This window comes from Zophobas morio, unplaced genomic scaffold (genome assembly GCF_036711695.1).
Source record: "Zophobas morio isolate AGI-343-1 ecotype UQ-CSIRO unplaced genomic scaffold, CSIRO_AGI_Zmor_V1 ptg000026l, whole genome shotgun sequence".
Taxonomy (NCBI): Eukaryota; Metazoa; Arthropoda; class Insecta; order Coleoptera; family Tenebrionidae; genus Zophobas; species Zophobas morio.
Window position 1 is genome coordinate 3,616,698 of NW_026972131.1, and position 16,553 is coordinate 3,633,250.

General features: G+C 30.1%; 1 protein-coding gene across 1 annotated transcript; it reads left to right on the plus strand.

Annotated features, from left to right (window-relative positions):
* The first annotated feature begins 1,255 nt into the window (after positions 1 to 1,255).
* LOC135136221 (esterase B1-like) lies at positions 1,256 to 10,766 on the plus strand. Its single transcript, XM_064065411.1, has 6 exons — positions 1,256 to 1,453; positions 8,735 to 8,875; positions 8,928 to 9,087; positions 9,343 to 9,719; positions 9,773 to 10,111; positions 10,161 to 10,766. Exons 1-6 carry the CDS (start codon positions 1,319 to 1,321, stop codon positions 10,695 to 10,697), a joined length of 1,689 nt encoding a protein of 562 aa, XP_063921481.1. The 5' UTR covers positions 1,256 to 1,318; the 3' UTR covers positions 10,698 to 10,766.
* Positions 10,767 to 16,553: the final 5,787 nt, after the last annotated feature.

The window sequence follows — 16,553 nt, forward strand, 5'->3', positions numbered from 1 at the left end:
ATATCTAGATCTAAATTATCTAAAACATTATTATTTTTGTTGCTGTCATTAATATCATTATCATCTGAACAATCAGCACTAGGTAGCTAAGCCAAACATTTACACCTTAAGCTTAAACATTTTTTGGCAAATTAAGTTTTAGGACCTGAAAGCTACCATTCGGTCAATAGATTAATAAATGTACTTTTTTTAAATATATAAATATAAAGTGGGTAAAAATATTAACAGTGACGATTTTTGGACTTTATAAATTTATGTAGGTGTTGTTAAGTTATTAAATAAAATAAAATTAAAAGTCTTTTTTTATTATAAACAATTTTTACCTTTTATTGAACCATGTTTTCGATATAGGATTTCAGTCTAGAAAGGGAATTGTGAAAAACAATAATCTTAACGCTGTATATCAAGAAACACTTATACAGGGTGTTGACTTGTGTAAAACAATTTATGTACTATGGATCAGTAAAAGTTTCAATACATTTTATAATTTATGCGCGGCGTAAATCTTTGGAATTTGCACTTTCAAGACGGACAATGTAAAATAAATTTAAAGAAGATAACTAACGGGATAAAACGGCCTCTCAGCACATAACAAACTTACTTCAAGTGTTTATGTTCATACATCGAAAAACGGTCACACAGAAATTAGTTTGATTTGAATGAGTTTATCGCATTATTATTAATTAATAAAGCTACAATCGAACAAAATGTTCTGAAGTTTGAAAACAAAAATTTTGTATAATTTTTCAAAGAATCGAGATTTGTTGGACTGTAACTTCTTGTTTTGTTTAGTCACTGATAAATATTTTCATGTAAGATCATAACACAGAACGTTAATGATTTTTGGCCAATTCCAGTTAATAATAAAGTTTTGACGCAAAATTTTAAATTGTGATTTGAATTTTCGGCCTACAATGTAAACTTTGATAACTTTTTGTTTCACAAAACGCGTATGTGAAACTCAGATAATTCAAAATTTAAAAAAATGAAATTAAACATAAATCAAGTTTCAGTAAGCTTCAAGCTTCAATCAAAAGTCACATTAAAAGTCAATGATATGACAAAATATTACAAAAAATTAAATTTTCACAGTACAACATTCCGCTTCTTCCAACGAACTACCAATATGAGTAAAATAAACCACACTGTGCAAGTGAGTTTTATAAATAGATAACGTAAACTATCGTCAGCCAATGTTGTTCACATCCGATTCCACGTGGTTCCTCCCAACGCTGTTTCGACTAACCGGTTAAGAATCGCGAATAACAGTTATGTGTTACAGTGTAACCAAAGCGGTTTAGTACAGCAGACGCCTAAAATGACATCTCCTATTGTGACTATAGATGAAGGAAAATTAAAAGGAAAAATCTCTCAGAATTATTGTGGTGGCACATTTTGTAGTTTTTTGGGAATTCCTTATGGCCAACCTCCTGTTGGAGAACTCAGATTTAAGGTAAGCGTACTCTGTATTGAACTTACGTAAAGAAAGGGTTTTTAAATTTTGAACCAAAAATTTTTATGCGACAAATTTTCAAAAATTATTTTTCAAATTCACGTTTATTTTTTGAGTGTGCAATTTGTTTGCATAATAAGGGTACGGATAAAATGCAATACTGAAACAAAGAGCTTGAACTTTTTGTCAAGTCTTGCTTAAAGTGAAATTGCATTACTATTGTTTTGTGTGTCTAAAACCTCCTGATTTTAGATTTTTGCAACCTGTTTACAAAAAATCGAAAAATCTATTCAAAGTATTCTACTCGATTACAATCCTTGAAACTTTCGTAGATACATAAATTTGGAAACATTTACTTTCAGTTTATTATTTAAATTAATTATTATAATGAAAGTTTGTAGTTGTACCTAAACGTGATTTTGTAAGTAATTTTTACGAGTTATCGTTTGTAGTTAATAAGTCTGATTAATTTGATCAGTTTAGTTGTCTTTTTTTTGTATTTCGACAGAAACTACAATAAACTGTAATAATTATATTTTTATAACTGCATGCTTAATGAGATTATTATTATTAACGTTATGTTTATTTGGATTTAGAACTTTGAGGTTAATATTATAACAAGAGAGCACAATAGTGTGATGAATGATGATTAAGTGTTGCGTACTACAATTACATAAATTGTCCATTAAACCTTTGTCATTGGCGTACTAACTTGCTGGTATTAAGTAAAAGTACGTCAACGCGAACTTGAACATTTGTTCTAATCTTTGACCAGAATGTGTATGAAATTTAAATAATGTATATTAAAAGATTAAAAATGGAACAGATTTCAAGGTTTGTTTACTATTTTTCGTGCAACCGGATTTTTTATTAGGCGGATACTGTCTATCTTGTCTGTGTCAAACGATGACAATAAATCTGAAAAGTGATAAAGTTATCGAGTTACAATGACTGTAGACAAGCAGAAAACACAGCTTAGCACAGCAACAATAGAAAACGTGATAGATTTAAAGTACCTTGTAATTAATAAGTTCTTAGTACTTTAATTGCAAGTGAAAACTGACTCTCTCTTTTGTGTATTTAAATAAAATTAGCACTAAACTATATGTATATTATAAAACCAAACAAGAGTTTAAAATTTTATGACATAATTTAACAACAATACATTTTGAACATTTTTTCTAAAAACGGAAAGCACAGAAATTTCTATTTTTATTCTGTTAAAACTCCCAAAAAATGCCTGAAAATCTTAATAAACAAAATCTAATGTTCCCGAAGCTGTTTTTTTTATTTTTTGTGAATGTATTAAAAATCTAAGAGCTAGGTACGAGTGTATTAATTAAAAACAGGGTTGCTAAGGATTTAATAAAGACAGTTTAAAACGTCAAAATTTAATAAAATTAATTGTTTTAATTTGTATCAGCTGTTAAAAGTAAGCTGTTTGACCTTATTTTTAGTAGATAAACAGGTCTTTTATATACTATTTATTCTGTTGTTTGTTAAAGTTCTAAATTGAAACCAAACAAACAAAGTCAAATTGAAAATTTTCGTACGCTCACATTCGACGAGTTTTAAAGTTTTACTAAAAATCTGGTACAAAATAAAATAAAATAAAACATTTTCCACGCTTAGATTCCTTTATCGTCTTGTATAATACATAATTAATATTCACTAATATTTTTGTAAAAAAATGTAAAAATATGTTCGGAACCATCCTATTAACATAATTAAACACTCACGACGGTCATTACCCATAACCTTGTACATATTTGGTACAGTATTAAAAACGCTTCTTTTTACCTTGAGTAGTGCAGAATCATCAAATAATTAAAACGTAATTCAAATATTTTTCTGGTTTTACAAATATATGCCATTAAAACTGGTCTCCCTGTGTCATTAATGTGTATTAAAATTTAATAGGTAGAAATTCATCTTCTATGTTAGTAATTCTGTTTACTAACGTGTCAATCAAAGTACAATTCAAGTTTTTCAAGACTACTACGCCAAGTTTTGGTTCGAGTTTTGTGTTAAGGTCATATATGTAAATATTTGCATGAAAATTAAGTTTGGATTAAATATATTTTTACCCTTCGATGTTAACATGTTCACCTTTCATCAGTATCTGTACAGTTAAAATATCTAGCCGCTACACACATTTTTCATTTGTGGTTGTGATAAACAGTGATTCGCATTTTAGCCTTACTATGTTTACTAGTTTAATTTAAGCTACTGAGGACAATTCTGTGTAAATTAAAAAATTGTTTGTGTATTTGTCAAATTTCTTGGTTCATAACATAGTCACCCTGTAGGGATCTAAAAAATCTAGTTACTTCGGTTAACTGTTATTACTAGCACTTGTGCCTGATAGTTAGGCAACCAATAATTCAATTTGAAGCGATAGGTGTACAGTTACGGCCAGAAAATCTTGAATTACTGCACTAAAATGTGCAAAATATGTTGACCAGACGCGAAATAATTTTAGAAAATAGTTGAAAAATGGGCGAAAATATCAAAAGGGCCAAAATCAGTTTTATATTACTAAGTACTAGCCCCGCCCACCCGCCCTCTTCCCATTCTAACGACTAATTTTATTTTTGTTCAGTATAAGATCATTAATTTCATTCAGATCGGATAAACTCAATCACTGAAAAGGAGACAGGGTGGGTGGGCGGGGCTAATATTCTAGAATGTGAAAAAAATAGAAAAAAGCGCTAATCATAATTTTTTTTATTACATACTATTTGCTATAAAATTTACGCGATTTTCCAGTTTTTTCCGACTTTTTGGTTTTTCGATACTTGAATTTTTCGATTTTTCTACTTCTCGAATTAAAAAAATTGAAAAATCCAAAAACAAAATAAAAAATAGGTTTTCAGTGTTTTGATTTTATTGTAATTTGTCTTTTTTTTAGTGTGTGTGAAACTTTTCAATTTGTTAAAATTTTCGCTTTGCAATTTTTCGATTTTACAGCTTTTGGATTTTTTAATTTTTCGTTTTTTCAGTTTTCCGAATTTACAATTGTGAGGATTCTATAATTTTTCGATTTTACTGTTTATGTGTTTTCCAATTTTTCGACACTTTCATTTTTCTCGATTTGGAAGTTTCTCGATTTTTATTTTTTTGATGTTTCGATTTTTCGTTTCTTCCGTTCTTTGGATTTACAATTTTTTCCGATATTTTAGTTTTTCGACTTTTAATTTTCCGATTTTCAACTTCTCGAATCAAACAAATGTAAAAATTGTAAAACTAAAAATCAAAAATGAAAAATACGAAACAATATAAAAACTGGAAAAGAAGAACTTCAAGAATTGAAGAAACGGAAAATCGGATAAATGAGAAATTCAGAAAATGTAAAATTGAAAAATTGGGAAACCCAGAAAAAAATCAAAGATTGAAAATTTGAAAACTTGAATAAACGAAAAAAAATAAAATTGAAGGAAACATTGAAAAAATAGTGGAAATGAAAAAACGAAAAAAATTGTGATATAAGTAAAATCGAAAAAATGAAAATTAAAAAATCTGAAAACTGAAAAATTTTATACAGAAAAGGAAGACATTAAGGAACAAAAACTTGAAAAAACGAAAAATGAAAAATTGTAATATCGGAACATTGAAAAATTGAATAATTGAAAAAACAATTACGTAGTTAATTTTTCGAATGTTCCGATATTGTAAATTTTGGTTTTTTGAATTTTAATTTTTAAATTCTTCTGTTTTTTCATTTTTTTTTTGTTTCTTCAATTCTTGGATTTTTCGTTTTTGATTTAAAATTTCGTTTTTGATGTTAAACTTCTTGAGGATTGATTTTTCATTTTTCAATTTTTGCTTTTATAATTTTTCATTTCTTCAAATTTTTGCTTTATAATTTTTCGTTTCGGTGTTTTAGCTTGACAATTTTTTCAAATATTCGGTTTTTCAACGTTCTGATTTCATCATAATTTTCTTTTTTCAATGTGAAATTTATCAGTTTTTGGATTTTTCAATTTTTCGGTGTGCAATTTTGAGATTTTCAAGTTACGATTTTCCCACTTTTGGATTTTTTATTTTTTCGTTTTTTCAATTTTAGATCTTTCAATTTCTCGATTTTTCAATTTTTCGTTCATTCAATTTCTAATTTCATTTTTTTGTTTTCATTTTAAATATGTAATAATTGTATTTTTTTTTAATTTTTGGTTTCGTCAGTTCTTCGATAGCAGTTTTTCCAATTTTTTAGTTATTCAACTTTTAATTTTTCGATAGAAGAATCAAGATTGAAATCGAAAAACGAAATATTGAATTTAAAGAAAACGAAAAATCAGATAATTGCGAAATCCAAAAATTGTAAAATTGCAAAATTGGAAAATCGAGGAATTGAAATTGGAAAATTGAAGATGGAACTCTGAAGGATTATTAAATCGAAAGAGTCATTGAAATATAACTGAAAGGAAAAAGAAGAAATTGCTATACAAAATGGAAAAAATGAAAATTAAAAATTGTAGAAACTGAAAATATTAGATACAGGAACTTAAGAAGAAATTAAGGAAACAAAGACATGAAAAAAACGAAAAATAAATTGTAATATCGGAACATTGAAAAAATGAATAGTGGAAAAAACAATTAGTTGATTTTTTTAATGTTCCGATTTTATAAATTTTTGTTTTTTGAATTTTAATTTTTAGAATCTTCTGTTTTTTCATTTTTTGTGTTTCTTCAATTCTTAGATTTTTCGTTTTTGATTTAAAATTTTGTCTTTGATTAAAACTTCTTGAGGATTCATTTTTCATTTTTCAATTTTTCGCTTTTATAATTTTTCATTTCTTCAAATTTTTGCTTTGTAATTGTTCGTTTCGGTGTTTTAGCTTCTCAATTTTTTCAAATATTCGGTTTTTCAACGTTCTGATTTCATCATAATTTTCTTTTTTCAATGTGAAATTTATCAGTTTTTGGATTTTTCAATTTTTCGGTGTGCAATTTTGAGATTTTCAAGTTTTCGATTTTCCCACTCTTGGATTTTTTATTTTTTCGTTTTTTCAATTTTAGATTTTTCAATTTCTCGACTTTTCAATTTTTCGTTCATTCAATTTTTAATTTCATTTTCTTGTTTTCATTTTAAATATGTAATAATTGTAATTTTTTAATTTTTGGTTTCGTCAGTTCTTCGATAGCAGTTTTTCCGATTTTTTAGTTGTTCAACTTTTAATTTTTCGATAGAAGAATCAAGATTGAAATCGAAAAACGAAATATTGAATTTAAAGAAAACGAAAAATCAGATAATTGCGAAATCCAAAAATTGTAAAATTGCAAAATTGGAAAATCGAGGAATTGGAATTGGAAAATCCATAAACTGAAAAATTGAAGATTGGAACTCTGAAGGATTATTAAATCGAAAGAGTCATTGAAATATAACTGAAAGGAAAAAGAAGAAATTGATATACAAAATGGAAAAAATGAAAATTAAAAATTCTAAAAACTGAAAATATTAGATACAGGAACTTAAGAAGAAATTAAGGAAACAAAGACATGAAAAAACGAAAAATAAATTGTAATATCGAAACATTGAAAAATTGAATAATGGAAAAAACAATTAGTTGATTTTTTGAATGTTCCGATTTTATAAATTGTTGTTTTTTGAATTTTAATTTTTAAAATCTTCTGTTTTTTCATTTTTTTTGTTTCTTCAATTCTTAGACTTTTAGTTTTTGATTTAAAATTTCGTTTTTGATTTAAAACTTTTTGAGGATTCATTTTTCATTTTTCAATATTTCGCTTTTATAATTTTTCATTTCTTCAAATTTTTGCTTTGTAATTTTTCGTTTCGATGTTTTAGCTTCTCAATTTTTTCGGTTTTTCAACATTCTGATTTTGTCATAATTTTTATTTTTTCAATGCGAAATTTATCAGTTCTTGGTTTTTTCAATTTTTCGGTGTGCAATTTTGAGATTTTCAAGTTTTCAATTTTCCCACTTTTGGATTTTTTATTTTTTCGTTTTTTCAATTTTACGTTTTTCAGTTTCTCGATTTTTCAATTTTTCGTTCATTCAGTTTTTAATTTCATTTTCTTGCTTTCATTTTAAATATGTAATAACTGTAATTTTTAAAATTGTTGGTTTGTTCGATAGCAGTTTCTCGATTTTATCATATTTTTCCGATTTTTTAGTTATTCAACTTTTAATCATCAATCAAAGATTGAGAGAAATCAAAATCTAAAAACGAAATATTGAATTTAAAGAAAATGAAAAATCAGAAAATCGATAAATTGAAAAATTGAAGATTGGAACTCTGAAGGATTATAAAACCGAAAGAGTCAATGAAAAATTGAAACAATGAAAAATAAAAGCAAGAATTTGGAAAATTGAGGACATAAAAAATCGAAAAATTCAAAAATTAAGAATTGACAAACAGAAAAACCGAAAAATTACAATTCGCAGATTCCAGTGTATGAAAACTTTAAGATTTTTAGAATTTTTCATGAAATTTTGAGATTCAATATTTTTTCTTTTCTTTTAATTTTTGGGAATTTTCGTAATTTGCAAAATTTTCAAAATTTCCAGAGCGTTCAGATTTTCCAAATTAGCCTAATTTTTCAGATTTTCCAAAATTTCTAAAATTATCAGGCTCCAGTTATACCAGAATTTTGGAATTCAATGTTTTCCAATATTTTCAAGATTTCTAGGTCTACCACATTTCTTCCACACTAAAATTTATAGATCTCAAGAGTCTAAATGTTTGAAAATTGTGGAATCTCTGGAATCTTGACAGTCTCCAAGATTTGTAAGATAATAATTAGGGTGTTCAAGGCCTTCAGTGCTTTTAGGATTTATAAAAATTAAAGAAAGCATTTTCCGATCTTTTTAGGTTTTTATGATTTTTGTTTTCTTTAAAGTCTTTGGAATTTTTACAATCTTTGGTATTTTAACTGTTCACGCGATTTTCACAAGTTTTAGAATCTTTGGCCTTTTGGAATTTCTCTAGAACCTTTAGAATCTTTCAAGAATTCGAAGCAATTTTAGCTTTTGACCCCTTAGAGTCCTTAGAGTCTTTAGACCCTTTAGAGCTTACGGAAATTTTGAACACTTTGGGAATTACTTGGAGTTTTATGAAGTCTAAAATTTCTGCAATTTCTAATTTAACTTTCGTAAACTTTTTCGGTGTGGTAGGCAACCAAAAATTCAACTCTAGTATTAGATTTGCTACCTGTTTTTGGAAAAATGCATTATTTTTTTTATATATTAACAATGTGTATAATTATTCCACCGTGTTCAACCCAACCTATGTTAAATTATAAATTAAATACATTTTTAGGCACCAATACCAGTGGAACCCTGGAATGACGTGCGAGATGCCACTGAAGAGGGACCCGAGTGTCCATCAAAACACATGTTTTTCACATATTTAATTGGTGCCGAAGACAACTGTTTGAATTTAAACGTTTATACCAAAGAAGTAAGTTTTGCTAAACTAATGTGACCGGACAATACTAAAAAATTTTTCTTAGTTACCTCAGGAAAATGCCAGTTCCCCTAAACCGGTAATGGTATGGATCCATGGTGGGGCATACTTATATGGATCAAACAAAAGTGAACTTTTTGGCCCAGATTACTTAATGACAGAAGACATTGTATTGGTATGCATCAATTATCGTTTAGGAGTCTTGGGTATGTTTCGTTGCGTCATCAGAGTTAATTGGTGTCAATTTGTGACGTCCTCACGGCATTTTTAAAATAACAGATTAAAAATGATAAGCAGTGTCGTGCGTAATTACAATATTACCAGGATATTATGCAACACATGATATTAATTATCTTATCGCTTATTCGACAATTATTGTCTTAAAACGGATTTAATAAAATTTTGTTTACTTACAATATCATATCAGTGGTATTAATTAATTAATTAGAGATAAATTTTAGGATTTCTCAGTCTCGAAGATCCGTCGTTGGGAGTTCCGGGTAACGCCGGACTCAAAGATATGATTTTGGCTCTAAAGTGGGTTCAAAGAAACATCAAACACTTTAACGGCGATCCAAACAACGTTACAATATTTGGAGAAAGTGCTGGTGCAGCGTCAGTACATTATTTATACTTGTCACCTTTATCAAAAGGCCTTTTTCATAAAGCCATTATTCAGAGTGGCAGCGCATTGAGCCTCTGGGCTAGTGGATGTAATAATGGAAAAATAATTGCCAACAGCTTAGGATATAAAGAGAAAGAGGAAAAGAAAATTTTAGATTATTTGAGAAATCAATCCGAATCTAAACTTGTTAAAGCCCAACATAAAAGTCTAGATGTACGTAACAACTATAAAATACTGATGTAGTTCTGATAATCATGACGTTTCAGCTATTTACTGCAGACCTCGTACGACCATTCGGGCCAGTTGTGGAAAAACCTGGGGAAGGAGCATTTCTGACTGAGGAGCCTCTAGATATACTAAAGTCAGGCAAATTCAGCCACGTTCCTTTAATAATAGGATACACGTCAAAGGAAGGGATATTTTTTGAAGCAGTAAGGAAAATTTTGCCAGGAGTTAAGTTGATAAGTGATTTCGAAACTGAAGTTCCTCATGATTTGAAACTTGAAAAAGGCTCTCAAAAATCAAAAGAAGTGGCTAGTAAAATTCAGAAGTTTTATTTTGGGGAGGAAAAACCGTCCGAAAAGAATATGGACAACACACATTTGGTAAGTATCATACTTCATTAAATTTAAATAAACTAACACTTGTTTTCAGTTAAAGACGGACACACAATTTCTGCACGGAATATACAGAAGCATTCAATATCAAAAACTGCACAGTACAGCGCCTATATATTTCTACAGAATGTCACTTGATACGTCACTAAATTATTACAAAAATGTTTGCACAACAAAGTCGTTGCCTCTTCTCTTCCTGTGTTACTTTTTGTCTTACAAATCAGGGAAGAAATGCTTCTTGACGCTCTCAAAATCTTTGCCGAGCAATTCACCAACTGGGGTGTGCCACGCAGATGATTTAGGATATTTGTTTCCTTCATTTCTTAGTCAAACTCTTGAACCAGGTAGTTTAGAGGAGACCTCGGTTCGAAGGTTTGTTAAACTATGGACTAATTTTGCCAAAACCGGTGAACCGACACCTGGAAACCCTGACCCTCTTTTAAATAATGTTCAATGGAAACCGGTGAATAAAGAAGACAATCACTTTTTAGATATAGGGTCGGAGTTAAAAGTGGACAGCAATCCAGAACAGGATCGAATGCAGTTTTGGGAGTCTATATATAGTCCTAGTTGATTAGAAGTACTTGTAAATACTTAGGTTTTATGTAATTTAATTACCTATTAAAATATAATATTTTTTTAAGTGGTTATTTTTGCAAACTAGAAAATAGTGTTTCAAAACGAAGTGCTCTATTCTGAATTGTAGTAGATATAATGGTGAGTATATATTTCCTTATGTAGGATTCCCAATTGAGCCGACAAACCGTACTAGTTCGTGTGCGAAAAATTCACACCAGTGACAATACAGGCAATATTAAATCTGAATTAAAAGTAAACAAGCATTAGTGGCAATAATTCACTAAAATAGTAGTAAGTACAATTACGAGTAGCAGTGCAAAAAGCGCGGAGCCATTTTTAAGTGAAACGATAACAGCGAAGCGATAAATAGGATAGGAGAATAACGTCCGAAGAGAACGAGCAGGTCTTCCAAAGAAGCAGAATAACAGTAAGATCACCTCTGCAATCGATAAAGAAGAAAAATCAAGGAGATATAGAGATGGAGGAGGTCAAGAAGATGATCAGCGAACTTGCGACACAAATCAGAGATGATGAGAGAAAGTAATAGACAATTATTGAAGGAATGGAATACACAGCTTAAAGAGGAGCTTAAAACAATAAGAGAAGAATTAAAGCAAGCAAGAGATCAACTGCAGGAGCCAAATCAAGAAACTAGAGATAGGCATGAAGAATGGAAGAGAGCTACGGAAGAAATGGGAAAGACAGTAGGTGAAGTAGAAAGTTACCTAGACCGAATGGAGAGAGAAACGAGAAGAAACAAAGTAGTGATGATGGGATTGGAAATAGGAAGGGGAGAGCAGAAGCAGATAACTGAAAAGGTGACAAAATCTTTAGAAGAGAAAGCCAAAGTAGAGAGTAAAGCTAAAAGCGCGTACAAAATTGCAGAAAAAGTTTATGTAGTGGAATTCGAAAATAAAGAAGAAAAAATAAATGTAATGAAAAGCAAGAAGAACTTAAAAGGGTCGTCAATTTACATAAATGATGATTTGACGAAAACGGAAAGAAAAATTCAAAACAAGATCAGTGAGTATAGATATTGAAAGAGAGGCAACCTTATGGACATGTGCGGGGCTAATTGCTCCGTCTTGCCCCTCACTTCACTTCATCCACAAACGTAATAGTGGATAGTGGCTCTCCCTTCTTTTTTCTTGTGAACTACGTTAACAGTAGTCTGGACGAACACCAACTCATCAGCCTCGTGACCAGTGCGATTACGTTAAAGCAAAATAGCCCACTCCCGAAGAACGGTGGACTGGTGAAAGGTTTTTGTTCAATTTTAGCCAAATTTCAGCTTTTCTTTCATTATTGTTATGATAAGCACATGTTGACAACATGCCAATAAATCCCAATTTTTAGAGGATGCCTGGTGTATGCGTTTAAATTCATACTTTATTTAAATAAAAAAATGAACGGCCATTGTACTAGATACGGTTATTACGATATTTGTTTATAATGCAAGGAATTAAGGCATGAATGAAAGTTTAGCGCTTGGTGTGTTTGATACATAATTAACATAAATAACTTCCAATTTTTACAACAATTAGGGTGTGTTTACGGATAACATCTGTACTTTACTGGTATAAAAGGAGAAAAACACTACCATATATTCAGATTGTCCATACAATGCAATTATTACATAGTCGTACGTATCAAATAAGTACATATTATCAAAATTAAAAAAAACTGCTCGAATATTTCCACAAAACTCCCTTCGCGCTTGAAGTACGAGTCCAACAAAGCCACAGTCGAACAAAATGTTCTGAATATTATTATTATAGGAGTAATTCTTATTAAATACAGACATACGTATTCTCACGTAAACAGATAAAATGGGGTGACTTGTTCTGAATTCGATCAATAAAAATTTTGTTATGCCGTCATAAACATAGATAGTAGACTGGACTCAAACATTTAAGGCGTTTATGGCGTTGACGTTTAAAGTACTTTACAGCCGACCTTTCATAAAACTTAGTAAATGTAAACCATGCCACGTGCCAGGGACGGCCGAGACGCGAAGGACCGGGCTAAGAGTAATTTTGTTTTTAACGTTTTTTCCGTACCTTAATTATTTAATCATTATTCTGCACATTTGAAAATATTATTGATATACTGAAAGCAAAAAACATAAAATCTTTAATAAGTACGATTGCAATCATAGAAAACTGGTCCACTAAGTTATTATCAGTTATAATATCACAAGAGCATAGAAAATAATCGAAAATATTAACCGATTAACGAGACTAATAATCTGAAAAACCACGAGACCGAAGGTCGAGTGGTGTTTCTGATTATTGTCGAGTTAAAAGGTTAGTATTGAGATTATTTTCTAATGCTCGAGTGATATTCGTTACGATTATATATTGAATTGACAGTATACTAATTACTTTTACACTAAATTAACTTTAATTATTATGAAAATGAAAAATACAGTTATTATAATAAATATTATTTGTATTAAGAGGTTCCTGCTGTTGAAGGGGAAAAGTTGATGGCACTGATGACGACGAAACATTTTGATTGTTCCGAATTTGATTGATGATTTTGGTATGATGCTGTTCGTTGAGTTTTAAGTATGGTTTCAACGAGTTTGGTGTAGAATGACCAGTTACTTTGATAATCTCTTGCAAATTTGCACCAGTGAACTATAATGTACTGTATCTAAGTTTATAATAGTATTCGTGACTTGTGTAAAACATGTTTTATGTCCTATACACCAATAAAGTTAATTCAAATAATTCAAATTCAAATTCAAATTTATACTTTAAAGACAATTACACAAAGGCACAATTATTAGAATTGTTACACACTCGAAAATTTGAGAAACAATATAAAATAGATGCTATGGCGCGAGATCGTGGATTTAGGGTGATTGAGTAGACTTCCGCCGTACCATTGTATATTTAACCCCATCGAACTAATCTGGTCGCAAATGAAAAATAATATAAGAAAGAATAATACCTAATACCTCACCAAAATTTAGTAGTGCAACAATTGACATAATTAGGGAAGAAGCTTCCAAAATAACTGCCGAAACGTGGGCCAATTGTGTACGACATTCCATAAAAGAAGAGGACCAGTACAGGTCACGGTTGATAAAACCGTTAATTATTAATTTAGAAGAGTCGGGTGATGATGACAGTGACTATTTCGATCAATAAATAAGCAGTAGTAGTTAATAAGTAAACAGTTGTCTATGTCAAAATTCTAACTAATTTGCTGTAATAAAAAATGATTGAGTCAAAGTTACTTTGTTTTTACCTAAAATAAAAAAAATCGAAAGGCGCAGTTGTCGGTAAATGCAAAACTCAGTCCTGCCCTGTGCTTTTACCAGAAAAGGTCTTTTCCGGTAGGTATCGGGGAGCGGGTTTAAGACATCCGGCCTATTGAATTATAATGGGAGTCAAATTGGTGTGAAGCCATAAAAGCCTTAAATGTTTGAGTCCAGTCTACAAGCCAGAGAAAAAAGAGAAAGTTTGGCATCGAACGTGCAGGTGTGCAATTCGGCGTTCTCCTAAATAACAAGTCTACAAGGGTTTACATCCCTCAAAGCGGATTTGTACAACACAACCATAGGCGTATATTACTGCATAACATTTAAATCATTTTAAAAAAACATTCTTTGAAATAATGTCATCAAATTGTTGGTGGGAATGATTAGCCAAATTTTGGTTACCGTTTTATTTATCGTCCACATGATACTCCTAACATATACAAAATTTGACAACAATCGGTACAGTTGTTTCGGATTGATACAGACGCCAAACAGACAGACAGACAGGCGAACAGACAGACTTAAATGGGAGACTATTTTTTTCGTACTCGATTATTATATTGTATTACTGAAGAGATACTTTATAAAAATTTGAAAAAAAATTGTTTTGTAGTTTTCAACATAATTTATAGAATTTACTTATATATTTTTCCTTCCTGAATGCTGAGCGTAAGCATTGTAAGTATTGTAATCGAGTCCGTCAACCGACTCTCTACCTTTACGTTTTCTTGACCTTTCGTGACCCTAGACTACGAAGAAATGGGTCTCCCGTACGTCACTTCAAAATTGTATCCAGTAAACGGGTTTTTAATTGTATAAAATAACATAGTTCTATACATGTAGTTTAGAACTCCGTGTTGAATTTTTACCCAAAACGTTTGGAAAAAATTGGTCTAAAGAGTTTAGACAGTACTTCCCTCGCTGTCGGAAATTTGACGACTGCATGCCTATTGTGTTTTTTTTTCTCATTACATTTTTGTAGTGGGAATTTAAAAAAAAAATGTGATGACGTCATCAACATTTTTGCAAGGACACGTATATCAGTTGGGATAGATGTAGTGTAATACTAAGAATAAAATTATTGTATTCCCAAATTTTCGGGAAAATGAATTGGGTCGTTTTGAATATTGATTTCTTATAATCAATAAAATAACGAAACAATTTACTCACGTATACGGCGCCGGTGTGTAATATGAGAGGGAACTGAAAATCGTGTGTGTATAAGCATTCTTAATTTAAGATGACAAGCGTAACATAGCATACGTGAGAGTCAAACAGAGAAACTGTAAACAAAACGACCATCGGTTTTATTGCTTTGACTTTCGCTTATTATATAAAACATTGGGTTTTATTTTAATTTTTGACGGTGGAATTCACAATTGGTTGATTATAAACATGTCTATTCCACATTCGCGGAACCTAGCCAGCGCACAAAACAAATGCATGTCTGTAATGTTAAAGTAGATGTAAATAAGCGTGTTACCCTTATGTTTCAACCGAGTTTTTACTTTAAAAAATTTTGTGTCTACCAAATTGGGTTGGTCCAATGTAATACTAATAATAAGTGTTGCCTTTAATGTAACCAATAAAATAAATTGACTTCATTAATTTTTTTGAGCCACCTCTTAAGAAAATCTAAAAAATATTAATGGAATAATAAATCACAAGTACAGACTCATCATATTTTGTACATTTTAGATAGGATTTATTCAGCAAAATTTTGGAGTGACGTCATCAATTTTTTAGGGGGGAAGAGCAAATACATTTTGATAAAAAATTTACCATGCTTATGGTAATTTTAAAACATCTTCAAGATTTCAAAGCATTCGGTTTTGTAGTTCCTGAGTAAATCAGTAAAATAAATTTTGCGCATTTATTAATTTTTTTGAGTCACCCTGTATACGTTTACTATGTACAATTTTGAAGTGACGTCATCACATTAGTGGTGGGGATGATTAGACAAATTTTGGTTAGCGTTTAACCATCTAAATACATGATATTCCTAATATAACTACAAAATTTCACAACAATCGGTGCAGTACTTTCGGAGATTATCTGTCTAATAAAAATCCGGGACGGCAGACAAACGGACAGACGGACAGACAGACAGACGGACAGACATTACATATTTCTGTCTCAATTTTCCAATTTTATTTCTCAATTTTTAATATTTCTCTCAGTTTTGGGATTTTTCAATATTTCGTTTCTTCGAATTTTTGATTTTCGACTTCTGAATTTTTCGATTTTTTATTTTTTCGTTTTCAAACTTTAGATTTTTCAATTTTTCGACTGTTTTATATTTCGATTTCTCAGTTTATCAACTTTTCGATATTTTAATTTTTCATTTTTAAAGTTCTAGATTTTTCGATTCCTCGATTTTGCAGTTCTTGTATATTTTATTTTTTTAATTTCCGAATTTTTAAATTTTCGATTTGTCAATTTTTTGCGATCTCGATTTATCGAAATCCGGATGTTTCGATGTTTTGATAGCTCAATTTTTCGATTTTTCGAATTTAGCCTATTTCGGTTTCTCAATTTTTCGATTTTTCGACTTCTCCACTTTTCGACCCCTCGATTTCT